Source organism: Acanthopagrus latus, chromosome 4 (genome assembly GCF_904848185.1).
Source record: "Acanthopagrus latus isolate v.2019 chromosome 4, fAcaLat1.1, whole genome shotgun sequence".
NCBI lineage: Eukaryota > Metazoa > Chordata > Actinopteri > Spariformes > Sparidae > Acanthopagrus > Acanthopagrus latus.
Genome location: NC_051042.1, coordinates 3,801,700 through 3,829,519, shown reverse-complemented (window position 1 = coordinate 3,829,519; position 27,820 = coordinate 3,801,700). Strand labels below are relative to the sequence as shown.

Sequence of the window (27,820 nt, the reverse complement as noted above, 5' to 3'; positions counted from 1 at the left end):
ACAAAGTTGTTTGTTGACTGAACTGAACTCAGTACAGTGACCAAAAAAAGCAGGAAGTAATAGGTGAACTTGGTGTAAAAATGACAAGAGAAAAGTATAACGATATGTTCCAAATGGGATACAACCTCCAGACCACACCTCTTTGCAGAGGATCCTGTATATTTAACACCTTCAGCAACAACAGCTTGTTCTAGAAATGGACTTTGTCACTGTTCTGTAAGTTGCAGTGGTCCTGGAGAGACATTCATGAGGATGTTCTGGGAACAAGACCAGCACAGTGGTGTAGTGTTTGTAAATGTGTGTAAAAGAACATTATCATCTTTGTGAGGGAGAATGTAGCACTGAACTGTTCAAGACTCAAAACATAAACTAGGCTTTAGATTATTCATCATTCAACTCCCATCTTTATCACACATTTAACTGACCAAACTGTGTTAGATCCATTCAATGATCATCACAGATCATAAAACAGTGACCTCACCTGACTTCATGTGACCGCAGATAGTAGGTGACTGATTTTATAGCACGCAGTAACAAGGGGTCATGGGATTTTTACTGCTGGAGATGAATTTCAAGTTGCAGTGAATGAGTCTGTGCTGAAACACAGGCAGCACTCTTACTCAGAGACAGAGGGAGGGAGGGAGGAAGAGAGAGAGAGAGAGGAAGAGACTGCACTTACAGCATACAGAAAGAGGTAGAGAAAGAGTTTGAGCGAAGAGAGCGTGAAGAGGCTGAGTGTGACAGCGCCGAATGAGAGGAGGAGGAGGAGGAGGAGGAGGGACCGAGTGGCAGGGACAAGGGAGGGAGAAACTGAGAGGGGGACGAACTAAGAGTGAGCGAGGGGAGGAGGCATCAGAAAGTAGACGAGAGGGAGAAGGCAAGAGGGAAACTGTGAGAGTCAGTAGAAGAGAGAGGAGAGCAGAAAAAGGAGGACAGCTCAGCAAATCAGCCTAGAAGCGATCCTCTCACAGCTGCAGTGATCCAGGCTGGGAGGGGAAGTTTAGCTCAGCAGAAGGAACATATAAGAGATAGCTCATTTTTTCATTTTTTTAAATTTATTTATCTGGGCAAAGACATCAGAAGACTCCTTGGAGAGGAGAGGCAAGAAGAAGACAGAGGAATCAGAGAGCTTCTGCAGCCTCAGAGTGTCCTCCTGCAGGGGAAGATGGATTCAGACTCCGGAGAGCAGAGTGACGGAGACCTCTCTCCAGGTAAGACACAAGACCATTCATGGAAGAACAACATCTGCGTGTGGCATGTTGTGGTAACCAGACCATGGTGCGCAAATACATTCTACATAGTATTAGTTTAAATAGAGGATCTGTGAGGTCTTGCTGCCTGTTTTCTAGCACTTTTATGAGGCAGTGGACCCTCAGCACATTATGTTTCCTCATCAACTCTTTAACCATTTTTCTCAAAATGTAGACTTCTTTTTAAGTTCTTCTTTAATGCCCCCAACCTTAAAACTCGTGATTTTCAACTTTAAGAGTCAGCTCATGCAGCATCTGTAGCTCATTCCTGACGCGTATCAAAGTCAAGCTGCTCAGAGCTCTGATGCGTGCGCACTGTGACGCTGGCGACTGGCGGAGCCTCGCTGAGTGTGCGGATGAAAACCGGCTCAGTCGCCACCAGGAACAGGCAAGCTCCGACACGTGCAGCCAGTCGGCTCATCAACACATCCAGCTATAGAGGCAGAGGGAGAGATGACAGCCTCCCTGGATGCCTCAGTCCTCTTCTCTGTGGTGCATCTCACAGTCAGGGAGAAAATATTCAGATCCACAGTTTATTGGAAGGTGTGCTCGCCTGTAATTCAGTCCATTTTATGGTGTAAGAGAACAGGACTTAGGAGGTTTTATTGCGAAGACGAAAGTTTATGGTTGGAAACGTGCCGATACACACACACACACACACAAACAGTCCTTAAAGTTTACTCTTCAGTGTACTCTTGGTGGATATTTTTCAGCCTTCTGCGCGTGTGGGCGATTTACTGAACTGTGATCTTGTGCAAAAATTCAAGCCAGGAGATGAAACAGCCTTCTGGAAGATAAGCTTCATCGAGTTCAGAGATCATGAATCAAATGAGTCTCCAGGAGGTTTTCATAACAGCGCGGCACACTGAAGTCAAAGACAGGCACTGTGTGTCATCAGGAGTTGGAACTTTTTATGTGAAGCTTTAAATGACTTAATCCTTCATCAGAGGACTAAAAATACCACAATTATCCCCCATTAGTCGCATGTATTAACTGTCCCTGGCTGCTATCTGCAGACCTGCTATAGGTGTCAAGTGATTCACATAATTTTTCAGGGCATGTTGCTGCCCCAGTTAGTAATCATGTATTAATGTTGATGCTGTTGTGGATGTTTGCCAGTTTATTTGACGCCGCCGAGCTTCGTGTGTTAATAATGCTGTGTCGAACTCTACCCATCTGTCTGTCCATCTGGACCATTGTCTGTCTGTCTTCTGGTGCATTCGAAAGGGACCTTCATATGACAAATCAGACAAGTTTTACCCACATCATCAGCAGGTAGGGCTCAGCAATATGGCCTAGAAACAATATTGCAGCATATATCCAGGCCATATCCAGCTGTGACTGTGAAGGCTGCTTATTATGACTTCTAATGGGCTTCTAGTGGTTGTTATATTTATTATGGCAGCAAAAGAAGAAGTCAGGCGAGTCTGCATCGAGAGGAGCTCACAGATGGATGGACCGGTGAAACAGGACTTTCACACAGAGGGCTGTTGTTCATGTCCCTTGTGAAAGCAAAAACAACCCAGTCACCAGAATAAATGTTGCCTAACTCATTTCAGCAAAACCACAGATAACTTAAAACTGGATGTTTGTCTATGTTCCAACTGTAGGTTTGTTTAGAGTGGATTTTCTATTTCTACCTATTCCACCATTTAGATATGAGGATGTATTGACTATATCGCAATACACGTTAGATAACTTGATATTTTGAAATCTCCTTTATAGCGCCTCAAAAATGCCCGATTTTACCAACATAATTTTTTTTATTTATTTTATTATTAAGTTTCTACACATCCAGTCTTTTGACGTCCACACCAGCCAATAGTTTACTGGAAATAAATGTTTTATTGTGCAGTTTTAAAACACTTGAAACAACACTGAAGTGCTCTGTAAGGGTTATGGGTGAGATGGACAAAGTTGAATTTTTAAGTATTTTTGACCAAATTACTCAATACTGCTATTCCAACAATAATATAGGGAAAATGACAATCAACACAATGAGGGTTTTTATACTTATAATTGTCAGTCAGGCAGATTTAAAGACAATAAGTGGGTGAAAACAGGCAAAAGCACTTGAACATGTCAGTCTGGCAAGTTAAGAAATGACATCACTCTGTCGTAATGCAGAGCTTGAAACCAGGAAAAGACAACGTGATCTCAGATGAAATGATGACATCACCTGCTGATTGAGGCAGTTCAGGTCATAACATCAGCCAGGACTCGACCTGTTCACCTGAGGCACACTGATATCCAGGGACAGGGACTGAGGTCAATCATGGGAACATTTCTCATTTTCCTACAGATGCTCTAATCTGCTGAAGCTTCCAGCAGCTTCTTTGTAATGGTGGAGGAAGTAGCTCTTGTAGGCTCATGTGTTAAAAAGACATGAGAGCAAAAGCGGAATGACATTTTTCCCGGTCAAGAGACAGCGAGAGCCTGAGTCACGCTCCAAACTCATCACGCTCTGTGGCTCAGCCGCTGATTCTACTCTTCAGTCTGCTGTCAGTGAAGAAAAACTGGTATTGCTCAATTTATAAGGTCAACTGGCCCAACGAAACCTGACAAAAAGTATTATGAAAACAGCGCGTACACAAACATGACCCTTATTACTGTGGATGAGGGGCTTTGTGGATGTGATTGATCTGTGCTTTTAATTTGCACTCCAGCACTGAAGTTAAACAGTGTAAATATTGAGGTATTTTGTTTCAGGTGACTCCTCTGCCCTTGAGCTGTCAGTGGTTGTTGTTAAGAGAGTGTGGCTGACATCTTAGTGCTCTGTGCACCCTTAAATTAAAGAGTGATCCATCAAGACCATTTAAAAGAATATATTCTTCCCACAGTGCCCTCTGAAAAAAGCCAGAGAGCGTGCTTGACCTTGGTCCTCTCAGCCGGAGGCTATGCTGCCTTCAAGTTGTGTTTTTCAATGTTGAAAGTCAAGAGAAAGCATCAGGGTTGGCTCTCCAGCTGTTTAAATCATGAGGATATTGTAAATAGGTGACTTACTACAGGAAGATAGAATAGAGCAATGGATAACCTTTTGTTGATATATCTTAGGGAAACTGCTTTGAGTGTTTTTGTGCATATTTTCATTTTGCTGTCATGCTTGGAACAAGAGCGAGTGGACAAGAGAGCTCATTTTTTCATTGTCATGCAAAAAGGTTTGTAACAGTACGCACATCCAAAAACAATTGAACGCAAGGTCCTGGACAGAAACAAGAGTCAAAATTACACAAACAGGTTACCTCAATGGGCTCTGATAAATATATATATATATATATATATATATATATATATATATATATATATATATATATATATATATATATATATATATATATATATATATATATATACTGACCACATATATATATATATATATATAGAGAGAGAGAGAGAGAGAGAGAGAGAGAGAGAGAGAGATCCACATCCACATCCACACACACACATATATATATATATATATATATATATATATATATATATATATATATATATATATATATATATATATATATATATAGATCCACAGTTCCACAATATATAACAGCCGATATTCTTATGCATGTGTGTGTGTATATACACACACTGGCATGCACGGTCTAGCCAAGTCGCTAACTTCTAGATGAGTCTTCCTCTAACTTGAATATGAATAAAACAGACTTTCCGAGTGGCTCGAATTCTGACAGTAAAATGAGTCATTTAAAAATAAAAAATAAAAATTGTATCCAGCATTTTACAGCTACTTCTCTCACAGTGTAGGAGTGGGTTGCTAATGTTAGTGGTGAGGTAACAAAGCAGTGTTCTTTTGAATTTAATAACTTGATTGATGGCATGAAATTGTGAGCACACTGCGAGTGTCAGTGCTTTTGTAACTTCATTGGAAAAATGGCAGATGACATTGTGATAATTCCAGGAGTGCCGCGGGAGCAGTAGCAGGAGAAATCACCACAGCTGAAGACGACATATGGGAAATACCCGGTCGCATCTGTTGACATAAACACCACCGATGACTTCTGATGATGTATGAGGGTCTTCAGGGGGACTTCAACCACTACCCCTTATAACTCCACTCTGAGGGGCAAAGGGGGCACTCAAAATCGTTTGGTAGGGGTAAAAATTGGAAATAGGTTTGGTTCAGTCTCTATTGTGAGGCTATTGTGTGACTCAAACAGTCCTCCAGCCAAACAGGTGTGTTGACAGTCCTCCTCGCTTTGACTCATAATGAGGTGCGGTCATCTCCACTCCACTCCACCACAGGAAGGAAGGACAGGGCTGCTGGGTGAATCAGTTTGTGGCTTTTGGTATGGTCAGTGCATGCTCATTGCATGACTGGATGGCTGGATGATGACGGGAAAATATGTGAACCTTTGTGTGCGTCTGTGTTTTGTGTGTAAGGTCTAAAGTGTATTTCTCTCAGTTAGTTACAGCTGAGCCCTGTGCACTGAGGCTGGTCTTTGTGCTCTGACACAACAAAGTGTACAGAGGACAGGGGAGCAAATATAGAAAAACATTAATTCTCTGTTTCACTCCACAGTCCAGAGCCTGACTCTCACATGATGAACTCTCATAAACACGTTAATCAGAATTCACAGATCTCCCCTGAATCTGTTCTTTTATTTTTCTTCTTCTCTTCCGAGGTGAGATAACAAACAAACACACGTGACGTGTTGTTGCACTGAATAATTTATGCTGCAGCTGAAGAGTTTACAGCAGGAAAGCTATCACTTCAGACACGTCGGAGGTGAGGATCACATTTTAGTGTCAGCACCGCATACTGTAATTTTAGTACAAGACCTGGATTGTGAGGTGTAAATTCCGATGTGATCTGACTGTTGCTAAGCCCCCTGGAACAGTGCCAGACTTTGAAGCCAGTATTTATAATACTAAAAAAATGATAATTTATTACTCCCACAACAGGGACATTTGCAGTATTGTGTTGGCCAAACTGTAATTTGTAATTACAATGTCACACTGCGGCCCAAAAATACTTTATCCATCCTTACGTTGTGAAAGAAGCGTCTTTAAAACGTGGAACAATGAAATGACTAATTTCACTGTCATAACTGGAGCCACTCGGTCCAATAAAATCTTGAAAGTCTAGAGGAGCCACACTATAAAAAACATGTTTCCCATTAATTAGGTTGGTGCCGGACCCGAAGTTAGCCGTCTCAGCCGCTGGATGTCTGTAGTACACATGACCCCATAACAGGGGAGATCTGGATATTTTCATACTGAAGTCGAGCTTTTATTGGCTTCAAAGTGTCAGCGGGCAGCTTTCATCTTTACTTCAGCTTTTGCACCAAAGGAGGAAAGGAATGGACAGAACAGAAACATTAGCTAGCCAGCTAGTCAGACATCAGCAAACTAGTAGTGATTGTTTTAATGCGTGTTATAAAGAAAAGGGGCACAACACGGAAATGTCGGAGCGGTTGGCTTGAAATGTGCCTTTGAAAGTCAGAAAGTCATCCATTTCAAGGGCCATGTAGCCCGAACACCAGGAACCAGAATCTGTTCACCCTACATCTAGACATGAACACGCAAGATGGAGGGGTTCAAAAAGGCATTTGTCTCTCTTTTCAAGTTTTTCCAAAATAAGGTCCCATGGGGTTCACCGGAAGAAGCATGACTGCAGCTTTCTGTTGGGCCTTTCACTGAACAATGATACTTCAGGAGGATTTTCAGATACTTGTGCTTTCTGGTTTGAATTCTCTTCTGGTTGTTACATTAGTGTGACATTGTGTTGGTGAATAATCGGCCCACAGTCTACTTTTGGCTGATTCATCACGGTACTGCGACACCATAACCCAATCTGCCATCTGTGGAGCTATTTCCAGCCGTTTGTGTTTATTCAAATTTTCTATGGAAAGCAGACTTGTTGATAAGAGAAGCTGTCAGGCTGTTGTGATAACAGCTGTGGGATCCATAAGGGCATGAGGGCTGCTGCTGTGGTTCCATTACAAACAAAAAAGCTGCAGATGTTGTTTGATGACACAACTGAAAGTTCAGTCTTCAGCCAGGTGATCTTCACTCCCATTCAGACCACTCTTCAGCTCTTTTGCCCCCGCTAATTGCCGCTAATCCACACTTCCATAAACACTTGAAAGATCTCAGAAAATAAATCGGCGCTGCATTAAAGCGAGCCAGGAGCACCCGGCAATCAGAGGAGAGCTTCTGCCTCACGTTTGCCATGTTGGCAGACTGACCACATGCTTCTCACATGAGCGACAGGCAGAGTGGGCCAGCCCTGCACACGCTGCAACACTCCCATACACGCTCTGAAAATATGCCCGCACTTCTTCTCAACACATGCATCCCTGATTTTTTTTCCCCTCTCCGCCTTTAATCTGGCCCACAGATGGAGAGTGCTCAGTACACACACACACACACACACACACACACACACACACACACACACACACACACACACACACACACACACACACACACTCAGACACCAGGAGCTGGTTCTGGAAAATTGTAACATGAACTGAGAAAAAAAAAAAAAAAGAAAAGAAACAGGAGTGAAGCTGTAAGTGGAAAAGACGACTCAGGAGAAAGTGGATTTTCCTCTGGCTGCAGCAAAAGACAAATCTTAAAACTCCCAGGTCCCTGACTGGTATTTGTGTGTGTGTGTGCGTGTGTGTGTATGTGTGTGTGTGTGTGTGTGTGAGAGAGAGAAAGGGAGAGAGAGTGCTTTCTTCCTCCTAGGCACATGCATGCGCTGACACAATAATACTGTGGCATCTCATGGTGTTTGTGGGACATTTGGAGAGAGAATTGTTTCCCCCACGGCTGAGCCATTACTGAAACATGGAATTAGACCACAGAGGCATTTTGACACAGCCTCACAGACACACTCTCAGGAGGAGGAGAGGGGCTGTGGTTTCCCTGCAGGGCCAGTTGGAGCAAAGCAAACAGTCAGTAGTGGCGCCTGGTGTGAGAGGCGAGCTGTTTGAGGGAGGGGGGTGTGTGTTCTGGGACGGCTGGGCTGGCGTCAGAGCAGCATTTAGCCTGTACAGGTATCTGTGAATCCTGCACATCTGCTGTGATCCAGGCTCTGAAGTATGATGTTTTATTTCAACACGTGCATTGATTTAAAGCTCCGGCAAAGCCAGTTTCATTCTTTGTTGATTCTGGCAGCTGCTGTGCACAAAAGATGACGATGGTGAAAAAAAAAGTTAACTTTGTTTTAGTACCTCACCACCAGACCTGTTGCTTTCCTCAGACTGTGAGACTCCTCAAGTCATCCTCAACATAAAAAATGTTTTATGATTTTTCTGATGCGGTAAAAGCTGCAGTGAGCACTGTCATCATTTTATCTAACTACCAGAATTCTGCTCGTGCTGCATGAGTCTCCGGGAGCGCTGAGATCAAACATTGATTTGAAAAGACTTTATTTACACCCTCAACGGGAGGTCGAGCTTGTGCATCCACTTCAGATGAGTTGCGCGCTAACGCATGTAGCTTAGCAGCTACAGTGAAGATTTCTTTTTTAAATATTTTTTTTGCCCTTTTCTGGCTTTATTATTGATAGGACAGCTGAAGAGTGTGACAGGAGGCAGGGTAGGAGAGGGGGAGTGACATGCAGCAAAGGGACCCGGGCTGGGAGTCAAACCCAGGTCCGCTGCAGGGCCTCGGCACGTGGGTCACGCACACTACCGACTGAGCTAAGCGGCGCCCCCTACAGTGAAGATTTCTATTGAGATTTCAAGATCCTTCCTGAGACTTGGACTTTACTGAACGAGCTGTATGGAGTTATTTTATTAAATGTTTAAAAGTCCCCAGCTTTTTCAATTGTAAGGATGATGAAACTTCACCCACATTGCCATGTGTATGGAGGTGAAGGTAAAAATGACTGACTATAAATTTTTGGGTGAACTTTTCCTTTAAGATTTACGAGAGTTATTATACCTAAGTAGCCAGTATTCTCTCTGATGGTCATGTTTGCTTATGTGGGTCATACAGATGCATCAGTGTCAAATGGAAACTGTCTCATAACCAGTTAAAAGTTCCTTGTAGCACTGTTGCTGTTTCAGGTCTGGTTTCTGGTTTCCACTTAGATGTTACGGTCCGATGTGCTTATTATGGAAGCTGCTGCGGCTTTGCCTACCTTCTTATAACTTTACCATGCAGATCATATCATTTTAAAGAGACTTTTCCTCTCCCACGTGCCTATTATGGCAACAAAAAAGCCAATAGAAAACGAGGCTGAGTGGGAGGCAATTACACACAAAGCTTTTCACAGCCTAACTTCGACACAACTGAGCTAACTGTGCTGATTATAGCACAATTATATCATGTTGTAGATGGAAAAAGTAGAATATGTAGAATATACTGTATGCTCAGCTTGACATACAACAACAGATAGTGAAGCAGCGTGTCACATTAAGCTCTTTTTAGCACATTTTTAAAATATTTGCCACGGGGAGGTAGAAAGCTGCAGAACAGACAGACAGAAGAAGCAAATGTGGCAATTAACATTTGTGGGTTTATTCCACAGGCAGTGATGGAAACAGACACAAACCAAACATCCACACTGTTATTCTTAAAGGTTTGGATTTGAGTGCTGGTAGTGGAGAGGGTTAAGCTGAAACAAGGAATGTGTTCACTTACAGTAAGAAACGGATCTACAAATGTGTGTCTGTGTGTGTTAAAGTGTGTGTGTGTGTGTGTGTGTGTGTGTGTGTGTGTCCATGTGTGTGAGTGAACCACAGTTATTTCCTGGTCATTAGTTAGTGGTGGGTTGGCAGCCAAGAGAGCAGCAGCACTTTGGCTTTACACTAAAGTGTGTCATGCATAGTGAGGCCCTTCAAGGCCAGAGCTCAAAGTCTGTCCAATTTTATTGCCAATCAAAGCAGCAGCAACCTTTTAATTGTGGCAGCATCAACAGCTGAAGCCCCGCCCCCAAGCCTGGATAACCTTTGCTCCATGAACAGTCAGAACTCCATGTTATTTTCTCATTGAGCATTTATCTCATCTGTGCTCCAGAGAAGTTTAAACATCTACTGTAATAGTCAATTTTTTACGATTTGTCTATTTAGAAATAAAACATGACGCTTACCACTGGAATGTTATGTTTGAGACATCCGTGCCGTATTGAAGTCACTCCCAGGGTGGCTGCTGTATCTCTGTACCACTTTTTCTTAAAAAAATTGATGCACATTAATTTGGTCACTTACAAAAAAATGACTACCAGGACAAAATGCACCTGAACCATGGATCTGATAAGGTAAATCCAGATAAGTTCATTCCTTTGACCCAAAAACACACGACTTTACCTGGTATGGAATTACTCACATAGAAAGAGGCTCCTTTTGAGCAGGTTAGAATCCAATACCTTAACTCGAGATAAAAAAATATTTAAAGCAGACCATATATGCTTTTTCCATTGTTTTTCTCTCCTTCGGTGCGTTATATATGATCTTGTGCATGTAAAACATCTTTAAATTTAAAAAGCTGCATTAACTGGAGGTTTAGCTCTAGCATGAGAAAGCTACTTACCGGACAGAAATGTTAAATGCGGACACGCAGAGGACACAGAGGGTCTCACATGAACAGCCATCCTGTCAAGCTACTCAAAGGAAAAGAGAGGCTCAGATTAAAAGACACACAGAGGGATTGTGATGTCACTCTCTGTTCAAAGTATCATATACTTAATGTTTTCCTAGAGACACAGTATTTCAGACAGACATTTCTACTTTTAAATATTAAAATTAAAGCTCGAAAAAAAAGCTTGAAATACTACTGTATTTTACACATGCACTGTGAGCCCTTTAGCGTCTGTTAAGATCTACACATGCTTGTCAAAGCCTCACGGTCATCCTAACTAAATCATTACTTCATCTTTAGTCTTCATATGAACCGTAAAGGACAGCAGATACCCATGAAACAGATTATGGGCTGATAGAATCTGGGGAATGCTTCTGTTTTTCATGACAGCAGCATGAGAAAATGCTCTGAGCTTTGGATGCCTGTGGTAAAGAGGGTACATGGGGCAGGGGGGGCGGGGCTTCAGCTCTATATAAGGGCACTGACAGACAAGACTTCTTGTGATTCAAAGCTTCCCAGCGCCTCGCTTTACGTAAACTCAGCTACAGTGGGTGAACTAGTAAACAAACCAGGAGGCCAAAGTTATGGGGAAGGCTGGCAAGGCTCTGATGACTGTGCACGCGAGTATTTGTGTGTGTGTGTGTGTGTGTGTGTGTGTGTGTGTGTGTGTGTGTGTGCACGTGTGTGTGTCTTTGTAAACGATGCCACGGCATGCTGAGACTTGGCCGGGGTCTATGAGAGGAGCGTTTCACCCAGGGCCGGAAAACACTTTACTTCCTTGCCACTGGCGCTCGGCTCAGTGTTGTAGATCTGGTGAGAAATGGACGGAGACAAAAAGAGACGAGAGCTTCGTGAGTGTCAGACAAAGACAACGCGCTGCAGACGGTTTTCAAGACAGCAGCACATGATGCCACGGGGGAATGATGGCGAGAAGATGTCTTGATGTCGTCTGTCTTTGACAATCACAGTATGGACATATGATTTCACCTCTCTCTCTCTGAGACACCACCACCTACTCCATCCTCACTTCAGTCACTCCTCCACACTGTTTCTAATCGGACTGACACATCTGCAGACATTCAGACCGGCTCTGTTTGTTTATTTGCGCTCAATCAAAGCATTTTCCGAGTAAATATATTCTCTTTCCTCACTTCTATTCTAATCTTGACTGAATGGTGTGAAACGAAAATGTACATTTTGCCAGCTCGGCCCACCTCCTCCCTCTTTCTCTCTCTGTCTGGAAATAGCTTAGTTTCTTTATTTCAGATGGAAGAAGTTAAGGGAACTTTCTGCCGGCTTGCCAGGGCAGATAAAGTAAGAAAACCCCCAATATTTTCTCCTCCTCTGTCTTTTATTAGGCCTCAGACTCACAGTCTATCATTACAGTCCACCCACACACCCACACGTTTGTACCCAGCTTTCTAAAAATAGATAAAAAGCCGCCGTTTTATGAGTCGAATAATTTTTCAAGCGGTTAAATACAGGATTTTTTTTATTTTTTTTTTTGCTAAGCTGCATTTCCTGCTGATCATGTTAATGAAACAGGATTTCTTGTGTTGTCCCACATACCTCATTTAGACCAGGTATTAAAATGTGATCTGTATCCGGACACGTTATCCAGTTAAGTAGAAACTCTTATTAAAGCAAAGTACAAATGAAATATGATGAGCTATGTGTGACCACATCTGGAGGTCGTCTGGCTCGCTTTGTGTTTGGCTCTTCGGTGTAAACGCAATCTGAACAACGTGCTGACATGTGTGCCCAAACTGACATTGATAAAGATATCTGTTTTTAGCTAACATTAAAGCGAGAAGGCTGAAAGAGACACACCTCTAATTATTCATAGAGTAGACATGTGTCTTGTGCTAAAAGAAGAAAGAAAAAAAAGTGCATGAATATGAAAGCAGTAGGGGCAGGAAATAAATGTCAGTAAGAGCTGTTAGTCACAGAGAAGCCTACATGCTATTACTAGAACACGCCTGGACAAACTGACTCTATAGCTACACATACATAAAAAAGTTTATAGAGTTTCCTCTAACTCAACAAGTCACAAAAGTGATTTTGTAAAAGGAGTCTGGGGCTGATTTTCCACCACCTCTGGAGGACAGAGATCCAGTCTCAATGTGGATAAGGAAAATGCATTTCTAATACCAGGTGTAAAAGCAAAGTCAAGATCAGGTCTTTTATTATCCCGATGTATCCATAGACTGATTCCAGCTGTAAATGGAGTGAAGCTTCCTTGTCCTCTGTCCAGCCACGGAGCCTTCAGTGTATTCTAGACACACTGTGGTTGCTGAAACACTTCCTGCGAGACAAAACAGGTTCACAGACTTCACAACACATGGCTGTTTCATTCGACCTTTATTTAAATTCATGTTGAGAGAACACAAAAAACAGTTTTCCCAAGTTTTGTCTTTGCACGCAGGACTTCGAGCCAATCCCCTGAACGGGTCAGATGATGACGACAGGACCAGATTGATAAGGAAGTGATGTCTGATGCATGTTATCGTCAAGGGCTTTATAAACAAATAGAAACCAATGTCTGTCACGTCTTACTGTAGGAGAGGCCAGCACAACCTTTTCATACAACAAGCGACGATGAGAAGAATAAGTGTCACCACCAATGAGTCTTATCTTATAGTTTGAGTCTTTATTGTGCTGTCGAAATGATCAGTGGACGTTTCGAAAATCTGCTTTTCCTTCACACAGAAAATTCAGCATTTCTTCCCCTCAACCAACGCCCACCTGACTGGATTTGTCAGCGAATGTTCGTGGCAGAGTAGTTTTCCAGAGAAGCTCCCAGAGGAGGAAGGCAGAGAGGGGAGACAGCCTCCAACCAGTTCCCATGCCCGCTTCACCGGCGAGCTGTGGCCTGGCTCTTTACTTAGCTAAACAATGGCACATCAGCAAACCACAGCTGGTGAAGACATTAGCTTTAAAGCAGGGGAGAGGTCAGAGGGCAGGGATCTCACCCGGCTGTGTCCTAACAGGATGTCTCATCCTCTGCGGACCAGCCGCGTCTCTGGTCCTCATGATGAGGAGAGGAAGACAAGGGCAGAGATAAAGGTGGAGGTCAAATCGCTGATCTCTCTCTCTTTCTCTCTCTCTTCTCTTTCTCTCATCCTTTGCCTTGTGACAGCTGATCAAGCCAGCGGCACATTAATCAATCAGACGTCTCCGGCTGCTGCCTCATTCCGCCTCGTCTCTCTGGTTCAGCTCTACAGGGACATGGCCATTAAAACTAAGAGACAAAGAAAGAGATGAAGGATGGAACATTAAATAAGGCTGCACGGCGGCCAGAAGCAATCTGTTCCTCTGTCCCTCCTGATTCAGAGACACTCCTAAGTGCTTTTCCCTCGACGGTTACTCACAGCAGAGACTATTAGACCGGTCCCAGGATAAACACACTTCTAGTTCCAAACACCGTCTTGTCCTGTATTAACAGACCTCTTCATTACAAGTACATTAACTTTCATCAACTGGCTCATGACAGGTTTGTTTGAGTGAGTTTAATCTGTTATGCATCTGCCAGTAATGCTGAGTCAAACCTTGATTTGCTGCCCGTTGCCATTAATTCTGATCAGCTATAAACAGTGAATATCCCAGAATGCGATGGCCAAGTTGCCATATTCCATCTTCATTTAGACTGCTTGTAAAGCCACCGTTTGGACTTTTCCAGGAAGTGACAAAAAGTAAAGAAAATGACACTTGAATATTTCTGCATGAGTCATGTAGATCAGTTTAACTGCAGTCGTGGTTAACAGTGAAGACAAATCTACCCATGATCCCACGCTACTTACATGTAAGTTGTTTTGATCGGGGAATCTCTGGTGGCAGAAATCACATACTGTTTGTTTAAACCAGTATAATCACCAGACAAGAAAATGTTTGAGGGTTTATTATGCAATCAGTCAGTCACAGACTCACTTTGTGGTTTTTTTATTCCAACATATTCTTTGTTAATGTCCAGACCTCCGGCTACCTCTTCAGGCTTCAGCATGCTCAAAACAAACAGCCACAGTCAAAGGTCAGTCGAAACTCCTGCTGAAATGACCAGCAAAGAAATGAGGGGAACTGTGCATATTTTTGGAAAATCTTTCCTATAAGGAGTTCATAGTGTTGCCTTCTGTTGCTAACATAAATTTGGTTAATGTAGTCGTGTTATTTTTTTAACAGCCCTCCACATCCGGCCAACCACTGCATGACGTGGGCTTGAGTATCGGATTGTTTGTTTCATGTACCGATTACTGATATTGGAAAGGTTTTTCAGATGCTGTTCATGCATCCAACAAGCACTGTGTTTGTCTTAGTTGTCCTCACGTGCACTTCAGAGCTTAACGGCACTCTCACCTGTATCTTAAATCTTAATATGAAACATAATGGGCTTTGCATATTCACAACTTTAGCAAAATTCACTAATAATCCACTTATCTAATATATGTGGTGATGTCATTAGAACACAGTATAATATGTGACATCAAGATAAAGGATTGACATGTGTAACTACTGATACATACGGAAGCTGAGAACGGCCATGGATTTTTCTTCATTTTTATACACTGTTATCTCGTGATAACAACTTATTATCTCGATGTAACAAAGGTTGTTTTCTAACCGTGCAAAAAAAGAAGAAAAATCCATGACTGTTCTCGGCTTCTGTAGATACATATATGATATGTCAGGCAATATTTCTTTTGTTACATAAACACATTTCTGAAATCAACAGTTCCAATGTATGTTTTATCTTTTGACATTTCTGTGTTACAGTTTCTTAGTTCTTGGCTCAAATACAAGCTGATTCTCATGTCGCTGCACTCAGCTGATACTGACTGATGCATCAACCCAACAGAGACATCAAGTCAATGTAAATCTGTCGAAATTACTGTGTCAAAGGAAACCACTGCAGCCATTCGCTCTTCATCATCCTCTATCGGGATACAATTCACACAGCCCTCCAACAAAAAGATCATAATGTGTGACTCATGGGATCAGACCTGGTCTGAACATTTGTTGCGTTTTAACAGCAAAAGGAATGAGGCACTTTATCATCAATTAGAAGTTTTTTGTGAGGATGTAGTTTCGTTAGTCTCTCATCCCATCCATATTCCCCATTCAGGACAAATAAGTTCAGATCAGAGAGAGAGATAGATAACACCTGCACAAACCATTACCAGAGCAAATAAATCATAACATCCATTTGTCTTGTCCGCAGAGTTTACACAGCAGTGTGCCTTTTACGAGCCTCTGGGAGCTGCGAGGAGGATAAATCGGTATTTCCTGCCGTTGCACTTTCTTCCAGTAAAGCATGAGGAAGCTGTAACCTGCACATTCCAGTTTCAGCCGGAGACACTAAATGATCCACATGTACAGAAGGGAACGAACTTTAAACTCCATGACCCCACTTCACACAAATGAGAGTCATTAAGGTATTAAAAGGGAGTTATTTATTAACCCTAAAGGTCTGGATGCCGCTCTACATCCTGAGCAGCTGTTAATGGCACAGCCAATGACCAGAGTGCCCTTTGGAAACTGGCTCCGAGTCAGATTTAACAAGTCATGAATAATGCACATTAATGCACTACGCTCTCCACTGTCTCCCTCTCTCTCGCTCGGTCTCAGTAGAAAGCATATCTTTCTAAATCTTTATGATCCCCGGTGACTTTCATCTCCATATAAACACATACACATGCTCTACATCAGACAGAAAGGGAGCAGGGGTGGTTTGTGTTTGAGTCATCTTCTGATTAGAGCAGTGGGAGTCAAAAATATGCCAGTACGGAGCCTTTGCAGGTCCAGATTAAGCAGAGGAGACACATAAAGCAAAAAAAGACTGCCTCAGTTTCTTCATGTATGAAGGCCTACATCGTGATGGATCTTCACCGGGGCTGTCACGAATCAGATTTTCACAATGTGGCCGATAGAATTCACCATAACGATATTTTTGTGACATCTATCCTCAAGTTTCCTGGGGATATCACTGCAGCAGTATCATGATAACTGACACAAGTGTTAGCTAAGTGCGCTAAGCAATGATAACAATAGTTTTAGTGACAGGACACGCCTAAAGTCGCACCCGTTATTTGTTCAAAGTGTAAAAAAGATGGAAAAAAAAAATGTGCAAAATCCAAGAAAGCGCCCAAACAGGCAAGCTAACTTTTGCGAGGCGTGAGGTGCGTCCCGCTCCTGTGAGTCACCGCCCAAGATATGATTATGTGCTGCAGGCGTAGCCACCATGGATCTAATAATTAAAATCTGGATTAAGCTTTGGAAATGGCGACCTGTTCTGTCTTTTTTTCTTTCAATCTTTGGAGTAAGGTTATATCCGTTGAAGGGAGGCAATTTGCCGATACCCCTGAAAATCTCCCTCTTTTGCACAGCCTATTGTTGGTAGGTACGGCGAACTGACAAACACAAAGCTTGCGTCCTTGTAGAATGACACTGGAAAGTAAATACATCTCCCTCCAGCTCCACTAGTTAAGCTCTGGTACCAGCTGGCACAACACACCATCCTCTGCTCCCCACTCCAGTCCACTGGCCTCTCAGCCTTGCTAAACACCAACCCTGCAGGCTATTAAAAAACCCTTTACTGTTGCTGAATGACCCTCTCCATTGTTTTCCTCAAGCCTTGTAAATGCAGCCAGAGTGAGTCTGCAGCAAGTCCTTATAGGAGACCAAGAGCAGATGAAAAGGCCAAGGCAAAAGAAGTCAAGCTGTCACCCCCGTTTACTCCCCCCTGAACTGAGAGCATTTTCCCTGACATATTCTGAGCATTGATGCATTGTTATCCTCGTGTTTGTTCGCTGTGAAATGGCAGAGCTGATCGGTGTCAGACTTTAGATCTGCTACAGTATGAGCACACTTGGCAAACTTTAAAGTCGGTCTGTCTGTGAAAATGTATGCAACTACAGCAGGAGTCTAACTTTACAGCACACACGAGGCAAACAGGGATTAGCACTGTGCTGCTGTTCCCCTTATAAAAGAGAGTATCTGAAAAGGAAAATGTCTGGAAAATGATTGTCGTTTTAGCATTTACAGGGTGCAAAGAATGGCCTGGCAACCACTCATTTCAGAGCAGCCGTTCAGTATTAAAATACATTACTGCTATTACTGTGAATGGAAAATAGGTTGCACATGGAAAGTGAATGTATAACGCTGGATTCTGACTAGAACTGGGCAACCAGGAAGCTCTGCAGAGCTCAATAGCTCATTGTTTTGTCACTCGGAACAAACACACCAAACCTGTCCTGCCGTTTTGCATCTCTGTTTGTCAGCGACCTTTCCTGTTTGGACCGATAGTGTTTAGAGGAAGAAGTGACAGGTGGTCAGCAGTTAACAGGTCAGTAAATACGTGTTTTTCTTTGTCCTTGTCTTTCGTCTTTTTAAGCTGGCAAGAATTTATCCAATGCAACACGGTCGTCTGTTGTGTGAGCACATACAAGCACCTGTGGTCAACACATGGAGGCGCGTCTATCTGGGGGGAAAAAAAAAACAAGAAAGTCCCATGACACCTGTGCAGAGTGTGACCTGGTCACGAACATGTTGTCATTAGCAACCTCATACAGCATTGTGCTCCGTGTGTGTGTGTGTGTGTGTGTGTGTGTGTGTGTGTGTGTGTGTGTGTGATTCAGATACCTGATACAGTCAGGATCTGGAGTCCTGCATAAGCACTGAATGGGTCAGAGCAAAAACATCATGAGTGGCTGCAGAGGCAAACGGCTCAAAACACTTCAGGCAACAAATCTCAGGAAAGAACATCATTTGAAAATTTGCATGAAAGTACATTTACCATTTTTGTTTTTTTTTTACTTGATCATTGGATAGTTTAGTTCCCCATTTGTTCTTTTGATTTCAGGATGTTTTTTCTTCACTGTTGTTGTGTTGTAGTTTGATTTAGACTTTTCATTTTCTTCAGTTCATATTCTGTTTAAAGATTTTGCAGTTTTACATTTGTTTTACTTCAACTCCATTCACTTCATCTCCAAATAATAAAATATATATACAAAAATCAAAGCAAAAGAGCAAAAAATATATAACCCACTATCCTTTTTAAATCCCACTGTAGCCTAACCACATCGCCATGTTTCAAAAGTCATGGCTAAATAATCTTCTGCAGATCTAGCACACAATTTATAACATGCAGAGTTTGGTACCATTAAAGGATCAATCATTATCTACTTACCTTCATGCTTGTGGAAGGTTGTGGGAAGTTTCGTAGCCACAGCATTCTCCCAAAAAATGAATGTTGAACCAAAGTTATTCAACTTTATTGACCAGTTAAGACATGATAAATATGAGATTCTTCAACATTTTGATTTTGTCACGTGTAGCTACATGTCACAACAGCTGGTTTTCCACAGAACAGAAAAAAAATGTGTTGGACTTTTGTTAACATACTAAATATAGTTGATTTCCTTTTATAGGCTTCATGCTCATGTTTGATCTCAGTATGAATAATTACCCTGACCGGCTGAAGCTAAACACAGAAGAACATCTTTAATCATCTCTGTAAACAAGCAGTCTTCTTATGATAATGAATGACTGCATTCTGTTTATCTCAAAGCCGTTTATTCTGCTGTCGAGACATGAAGCCCAACAGCCTCTGAAAGACACACACATGGATTCACACACACTCACTGTGTGTTCTGCAGCGTTCCGGCTAATAAGCCCACAAGTGCCTCCAGCGTTGACTCAGTAAAGGCCAGTCGGCCCTCGTCGCTGTTTGCTGCTGGTCCTGCTAATGGCTCATTCCTCTGGTCGCACTGGAACGAGACCAACACAAGCTTCAGGACCCGTCTCACAGCTCAGCTGCTCAGCACGCTGCAGAAAATGTCCCGATTAGCAAGTCATGCCTTAGTCATAGTGGTGATTTTACTGTTTACACCAATTACACATTCTTGATGATGTTTTAGTGATCTGCTCAAGTAGTGATTTTAGAATGTGAACAGGTGACCACGTGCATGAGGGAGTCAGGTGACCAGGATTAGGGGGGAAACTGTGGGGACATCTGGTGGACAGGTGGAGGATGGTAGATCTGGAAAGTTACTCAGGAATTCATTGTGGACCTGGGATGAGAATGAAGTGTCCGGAGGCGGGGACAGAAGGGCAGACTGAGCAAAGTGAGGCTGCCGTCACGACATCATGTTGGTTAAAGAGCTTTGTAGCTAGCTTACTCACCTTTTTTTCCCAATCCTTGTGCTAAGCTAATGTAAAAGGCTTCCTGCTATAGCCGTACATTTAGCATCTTGTCATCTACAGAAACAAGGACTATGCTTCTGCATTTGATGCCACTGTACCACTCTGAGTGATGTTGTAATGTTACTAATAACCGGTACTTCAGCTACAGTGATGATGGTGCTAGTAGATTAACCTAGCTGGTGGCTGCATCCGCATGTTGGTATTACACTAAGAAACAAATATGAGCTTCCATGCAGATGTGTTACAACACGTACAAAATAGTCGAGTCTGTGTGCGTGTGCCCTCATAGCAAACATGGTCCTGGAAACATCTGCTGCTGCGAAAACTCACAAGAGCAATTTTGGAGTATTTGGCCAAGTGTTTTCATGTGTGTGTCAACTATGCAAGACAGTCACAAACTTTCCAGGTGTGTAGTTGAGATCAAAATTAAGCCTAACTTTGAAGATGGGTGTGGCGAGCAAGGGGGCTGGAAGTAGGGGGTGCCTCCCTCCACAGTCGTAGTCCTGGAGACAGCTGTTGTAGCAGGAACATCCGAAGAAGAGATTTTAAATACCAGGTTTTTGTGTCCGTCTGTCTCTCCGTGGACAGATAGCGTCACAAATTTGCAAGATGCAGACATGAAACTGTGCAGGTGTGTTTTCTGAAAGCTCATACATACGGACCAACAGAGCAATCCTCTGGTAGTCGTGGGGGGGGACGTTTGTAGGAAGAGATTATGAGAACAGCTGGAAGGAGGCTGGACGGTAACTAAATGTGAGTCGGACAGTGATGAAGGAAAAGTGGAACCAAACTTAAAACCACATTTTTGGACAATAAAGTTGATTCTGGTTCTGGAAAGTAAATAATTATATTTACAGAGATGTCGAACTAACGATTTTAGGGAAGATTCATTTCTATCATAATCTTTATTGCCAGTCAAATTACCGTCAGCTGAATAGCCACTTTCATTGATACAAGTGTCTCTGGCTGAAATGAAAATAAATCGGCCCAGATGGACATTTTTTTCAGAGCGCCACCCTGAGCAGGGCAGGATTGGCGGCTCTCCATGTTCCACACTGGATGTATGTTCTGATGCAGTGCAGCAGAAACTGTTGACTCAGCACTCTAAAAACATCAGGCGGAACAAAGAGAGACTGTCTGGTCAACAGCCGTGGCCAGAGAGCAGCAAGCACCTTACTAATCCTGACGTTAAAAGTAAACTCCACCAACTCCCAAAACACTCTTATGTAACCGCTCTGATGGGCCGGTGGCGGCTGCGCCTGGCCCGACTTTGGCGGAGAACTGGTTTGTTTTCAGTCTCTTACTCTCACATGCAGAATGGCCACTTCATTTTGTGAAACCTTCACACTTGAGGAGAAGTGATGAGAGAAAATAATGAGCAGGCAGGAGAGGAAGTGTGAAAGCAGGAGGGGGATAAGTGAGGAGAGACGGTTTTCTCTCCTGACAGCTCGGACTCGTCTGTAACTGGTTCTGACAGTCGGGCTCATGCATGTCACTCATCCCAGCCTCTGGGTGACAGGCTGTATGTGAGTGTACCAGAGAGCTCGGACTTCTCAGAGTCTCCTTGTGTGCACTTCTACTCATCTATCCTCGCTTACTGTATGTGCTAAAATCTCACCCACCTCCTTCCCCGGCACTCTGACTCACACCTCGAGCAGCCTCACGTCCATTCCTCACAGTGCTTTTTCCCCCCCCCACACTCCTTCATTTTTGCTTACATTCTTCGCCACTCTGGGATGTGCAAACAGACTTGAGACAGGGGTCAAGGCAAGTGAGTCGACAGCCACCTGCTGGTCCTCATAAACTGGCTCCAGGCTGTGTGTTGAGGGGTGGCAGGAGAATAATTAGTCCGTTTTTAGCTCCGCGCTAAAAACAGAAAAGATCAAATCTTTGGTGCAGGACTCTTTTCAGTTAAACTGATCTCTGTAGTGATGGCTGCAGATGTTGAACTGAAAAGAAGAGAAATTCATTGAGAAAGTCACACACGCTGGTTGGATCCAAATCCAGATAGACCGAACGACGACGGGTCTGACAAGGCCTGCTTTATGGAGCGAGCTGTCACCTTTTCTAGTGTGCCAGGGTTTCAGAAATCTATCCAGTCCAGTTTCTGAATATCAGAGGCTCAGTGGAACAAAGAGCTGCTTCAGAGAAACAGGAAATAACAGTGACAAAGAGAGCCTGTTGATGAGAGGCACAGATCTGCCTAATGAAAACCAGTTATATGTCCTGGTGTTGCAATCCAAACATCATGGAAACCACAGTGTTGCTGTTGTGGAGCATATGTGTGTGTTATCTATCCATCACTCCAGGCTACATTATTTACATTTTGTAGCTTTAAGAGCAGTTTCTAAACCTCATTCATTGGTTCATTGGTTTTATGGCAACATAGAGGCTTTCGTTCAGTCCCACCACTCTCATCAATCTGGTTTTTGTCTGCTGCAGCCAGATGTTTTCAGGGGAAAAGCTTTTTTAAAAAAAAACTGTTCACTACCTGCCCAACAACCAAAAAGCTGTTGGACAAAGTTAGCAACCAAGAGATGAAGAAAGTGAAACATTTAGCAGTGACGGAGCCAGATATTTCCCTCAGGAGTCAGTAGAAACCAAAACAGAGCTAGAGGGAAACTGGATATAGACTTCCATCTGAGTGTGAATTGGCAATTGTTAGCTAACATGTTGGCCATAACTTTATGATGCCTTTTCCACATCAATCAGAAAAGAAACCCACTGACACCCGCTGACATATGGCTTCCATGGGTCACAGGTATTTATGGACTTCACCTCAGATCAGCTGTAATGTGAACACAACATCCGAGTCAACTGGCTAATATTCACCACTACTGAAGCACGATTTTTATGACGTGTGTCGAAGGTTGAAGGTCTTTGACTTACTGCTTCTCCATTCATCTCTGTGTAAGCAGCACTTAGACATTGTTCAAGTTGGAGCTGAGTCTGAAAAAGGGTCCTAAATTAAAGATACTGGTGCACTGCCTGTAGGAAGCATGTATTCCTATAGAAAAGAGGGAGGTTAAGTATTTTTTTCATGGATGGCCAAATGAGGTTGTGTTTGAAGGTGGGACGTCAGGGATATAATTGGCTGTTTTTGACTGCTTTTGATTTTACCATTATATTTCACCTTAAAAACTATTTACCTTGCCTTGTTTGGTGTCATTATTTTCTGACTGTACAGTTACTTTTTCATTTTGACATACTATATTAGCACTATGGACCTAAAATCACAAAATAACATAAAATCAGAGTAGGAAAAGGTTTGATTTTTTACTGTGCAAACCACAAACATGTTTAATGGACCAACTGTATTAGTTGTAATGCAAATATAAATTGCTGAATTTGCTGAATTTGTGCATATGTTACTATTTACATTTAAATGCAGGCAATGCCTCAGGCTCAGGGCTCCTTAGCTCATTCCTGCCTGTTCCACATTCAGCAGTCTCCTCCTTGTTTTGACTCACAACACAAAAAAAAAACGACTACACTACACACTAAACACACTACACTAAACACTACATAACACACTGTATATACCCTCCAAACACGCTATATGTCACAAATCTCTGTCGCTGTCTGTATCACCGCTGGCATCCCTCCCACAACTTCCCCTGTTCCTCAGCAACCAAACTTGCTGCTTGCAGACACTTTCGTGACAAAAGCCCGTTTTTACTGTTTCTTCCTGCACCAGACACAAAGCAAATGTGATGGTAATGTTCACGAAAAAGCGTGGCGGACATTATCTACCATAAGTCCGGTTTCGGGCCTGCCGGTGCGTCCGTCAACTCATGTGTGGGCTAGCAGCTAGCTACACACAAACATCCACAGATTCCGATTCCACTTTGTTGTCCTTGTGTATCCGGATCTACTCAGACCGGAACAGACTCAGTCCGGACTCGTTTAGTCTCATTAATCTACAACAGTCAGTTTAGATGCACAGAAGGGGACCGAGCCGCTGGCAAAATCCCGGTCTAGCTCGCGCCGCTGCAGGTATAAATCCACTTGTTTCTTAAGGTATGTCGTGAAAGTGAGATCTGCAGTGGCTCTGGTTCGCACGTGACTATGGTGGCTATGGTTGACAATGCTAGCGGCATTTATGAAATAATTTATTAACAGTATCATTGTAGTCAAAACTAATCCGACGTTGCACACCCTTGAACTGTGCAGCAGCCATGTTGAAAATGTCCGGTCAGTCTGATCCTGATCTGCAGAGATATTTGAGGCACAGTTACACACACACAGATACACACACAGACAGAGATTCCTTGCTTTTATAGAGAGATTAAAAAGTGTTCAGCGTGTTCATGATGACGAATGTGACACTCAAGAAAAAAAAAAAAGGAAAACTATTTTCATCAGGTTAACCCACAATTTAAAGCACAATCAGAGGTTTATTCAAGTTTGATTTTCAATCCTTTATCCTCATATCAGAAGCCTTGATTAAATGTTCTGTCATGAAAGCAGTTAGTATTTATTTGGATTACACATACTCACCCCCACTCTCATGAAGCATCAGACTGTATGTATCGGGAAATGAATGTAGACAAAGACATTTGCTGTGTTAGATGTAAATGTCATAGTGGGCTAATTACACGTACGAAATGTCATTTGGCTTCAGACGAACACGTGAAATGCCAAGGATAGGATTTCTCCCAATTGTTGTGCAACCTCTTGTGTATGTGCGATTTTAATTAACACACACGTGGACATATAAAGAGGAACACGCGCGCAGATGATGCGACGATGGTGTGAATTCTAAACGGTCACATAGCTGTCTGTTTTAATCAAATTAAAATGACAACAAAGCAGGTGTTCCTCTTTGAATCGGGGCTCATCTGCAGCTCTGTACTGAGAAACGACGCCCCCATCCACTCTCTCTCTCTCTCTCTCTCTCTCTCTCTCTTCCTCTCTCTGTGGACATACATGTGGAGGAGGCTGACAATGTGCCCAGGCTTCAGTAGGGAAAAGTGAGGTGTCATTCCTAAGCTTTAATCATAATTGGAGTTATCTGGTGTGTAATTTGTGGATGGGTGGCACCTAAATAAAACCCCCTTCCATCCTCCCACTCCACACTCTCACACAGACACGCGTGAAGCTGCTGCCGTCGCTGTATGAGGACACGGGCAGTCTTTCATGTCCTCCTCTGGGATAAATTGCGACTGCAGTGGGACACGATGTGAAACTGTGATCACTCTGGACACGTAGAGAGACAGCACAAGGGTTCTTATCGGTGTACAGCTGTTTGATGTTATCCACAGCAGATAGTCATTCCTCCCAAAGTCGGCCAACCACACTCCAGGAAGGACGCCGCCCTGCTTTGAATGCGGCTTCACCGCGTTTCATCTACTCCTCAGCCTGTTCAGGCTGTGTGCTGAATTGAGTTTGTAACTTTTAAAATATCTGTAATCCTCCAATGATGACACATTTCGCTTTCTGTCAAATAAACTTTTAGTTAGTAAAAGCTCTGTGGATCCAAGTTTGGAATGGATTGGACTTTGTTCATGCCAAACACTCTGAATCATCCGAGAGTGTTTTGCACCAGTGCCGTGCCTTCAGTTTTTTACTGAGGTTGCATTTAATACTGCTACCAGTTGTCTTGTTACACAACAGCAAGTTGTGTAACAGAAAAAAAGTCCTCCTCTGAACAACTAAGAGAACTTACCTAAACTCAGTCTTTTTGAGCACACAGTTCTTTATCTAAGGACAAAGTAGAGTCAATGACAAATGGAGACTCGAAGAACCCTTATTTTTTACTACAGTAAGTCAACAGAGTTGTGAAAGCTTTGTCCACGTGAAAGTCAGCTGTTACATGTAAACACACCGACTGGAATTTAAGGGGCAGTGGTTAAATACCACAATATTAGAGTGAGACATTCTGGAAAAGGGTTCCATGTTTTTCCGATTATCTGTCATCTGTATTTATTAAAAAATACATGAAAAATAATCGTTCAGTATCTCAGTAACACACTGTCTGTTAAGGGTAGCTTCACCAATTTCACACAGTAAAAGGTTTTGTCATTGGAAATCACTGAAGGCAATATATCAGATTAAAATAAAAGGCTTTCTACCACACTTTTCACAAATGCAGTTACCCTTTAATCTGTCAGGTTACCAAATGCAAGGTCTTTCCCTCAGGTGTTGGTAAAGAGACTAAACATTGGACTTATTCATCACTTGGACACAAACGAGACTACAAATAATGAAGCTGGCATATGTTCACTGGATGTGTGGCTTGGAAATGTCAACTTCATCCAGCCTGCTCCAGGACCCCTTGATACCTTTGCTTGAATTAAGGGCATGATATCATATTGATCTACTGCCAAGCCTGAGAACAGGGTCATTATTGTACTTGTTTATTCCATCAACTTCCAACCTGTAGTACTAATCCAAAAACAACACGTCTTCTTCTCTCCCTTCAGGACATGAGAGCTTTAACTCGCGCTCCCTGGCCTTGCAAGCCCAGAAGAAGATCCTGAGCAAGATGGCGACCATGGTGGTGGCCAACATGCTGACAGACGACACCAGCAGCGAGATCTTGGACGAGCTCTACAAGACAAGCCGGGAGTTCACCAAGAGCAAGAAGGAGGCCCACAAGATCATCAAGGACGTCATCAAGATCGCCCTGAAGATCGGCATCCTGTACCGCAACCACCAGTTCAGCCCCGACGAGCTGGACACGGTGGAGCGCTTCAAGAAGAAGATGAACCAGGCGGCCATGACGGCGGTGTCGTTCTATGAGGTGGAGTACACCTTCGACAGGAATATTCTGTCAGAGCTCCTGCTGGAGTGCAGGGACCTGCTTCACACCCTGGTCGAGCAGCACCTGACCGCACGCTCACATGCTCGTATCGATCACGTTTTCAACCATTTCGCCCACGGGGAGTTCCTGGCCGAGCTGTACGGGGACGGAGAGGAGTACAGACTGTCTCTGAGGAAGATCTGCAACGGCATCAACAAACTGCTGGACGAAGGAACGCTTTAACCTCTCACACCTGACCTCTTTCACCTCTCGCTGGTTTCTCCTGCCTCCTTCTATTTCCTTTTCACCCGCTCACCTCTGCTCTATCTTCTTTTTCGCTCTCGTCTTCCTCTTTCTTCTTCACCCATTTCCATGACGCTAGTTGTAACATCCTGCTGCTGTGGTTCAATGAGGGAATTAGACTGTCTTTCCATTCCGTGGATCATTGCTGCACACTGGGACAGCCTGTATCATGTTGTGTGCATTGTAGCATCCCAAGTCATCCTTTTTGTGTGCAAACGTGAACTGTACCAATGGCCAAAAAACATACAGTAGGTATATTTGGATATGGAAGATAATCAGTGGTAGTAATCAGTCTCTCTCTCTTTGTGTGTGTGTGTGTGTGTGCGTGTGTGCACAAGTGTTTGTATGGGGTTTGCTTGAATAATGTGTTTGTATATAAGACCAACTATGACATGGTGGGTATGTAATATGTATCTGTGTCAAACTTCTCTACAAGGGTGTAACACTTGTCTTTTATTAAAGATTTCTTGTAAACATGATTTTGCCGTTCTTCTGACAGCGATCCCTTCACGTGAACTGGTTAAAGTTTGAGGACAGATGAGTTTGTTCCCTCTAGTTGGCAGTCATGATGATAATATTTATCTCATGACAACATGCAAGGGAAGCAATGATTTACGTGCCTGCTAACCACTCACTTTCACAAAAATTGCCCATGTTTATTAGAATTTAAACAACTAAAGATAATGCTGCCTCGTTAGGGGAAAAAAGCCACAATGACATAAAATGGACGGGCGGATCGGATCTGGAAAATGAGCCACAAATGGTGCATTAAGCGACC

At 43.0% G+C, this 27,820-nt stretch overlaps 1 protein-coding gene across 1 annotated transcript; it reads left to right on the top strand.

Annotated features, from left to right (window-relative positions):
- The first annotated feature begins 839 nt into the window (after positions 1 to 839).
- tnfaip8l3 (tumor necrosis factor, alpha-induced protein 8-like 3) lies at positions 840 to 27,521 on the top strand. Its single transcript, XM_037096413.1, has 2 exons — positions 840 to 1,211; positions 26,420 to 27,521. Exons 1-2 carry the CDS (start codon positions 1,166 to 1,168, stop codon positions 26,980 to 26,982), a joined length of 609 nt encoding a protein of 202 aa, XP_036952308.1. The 5' UTR covers positions 840 to 1,165; the 3' UTR covers positions 26,983 to 27,521.
- Positions 27,522 to 27,820: the final 299 nt, after the last annotated feature.

Excerpts from the sequence above, each read along its gene's own strand:
- tnfaip8l3 (XM_037096413.1), top strand. The coding sequence starts at position 1,166 with ATGGATTCAGACTCCGGAGAGCAGAGTGACGGAGACCTCTCTCCAG. Across the intron at positions 1,212-26,419 it reads TGACGGAGACCTCTCTCCAG|GACATGAGAGCTTTAACTCG; the intron begins GTAAGACACAAG and ends CTCTCCCTTCAG.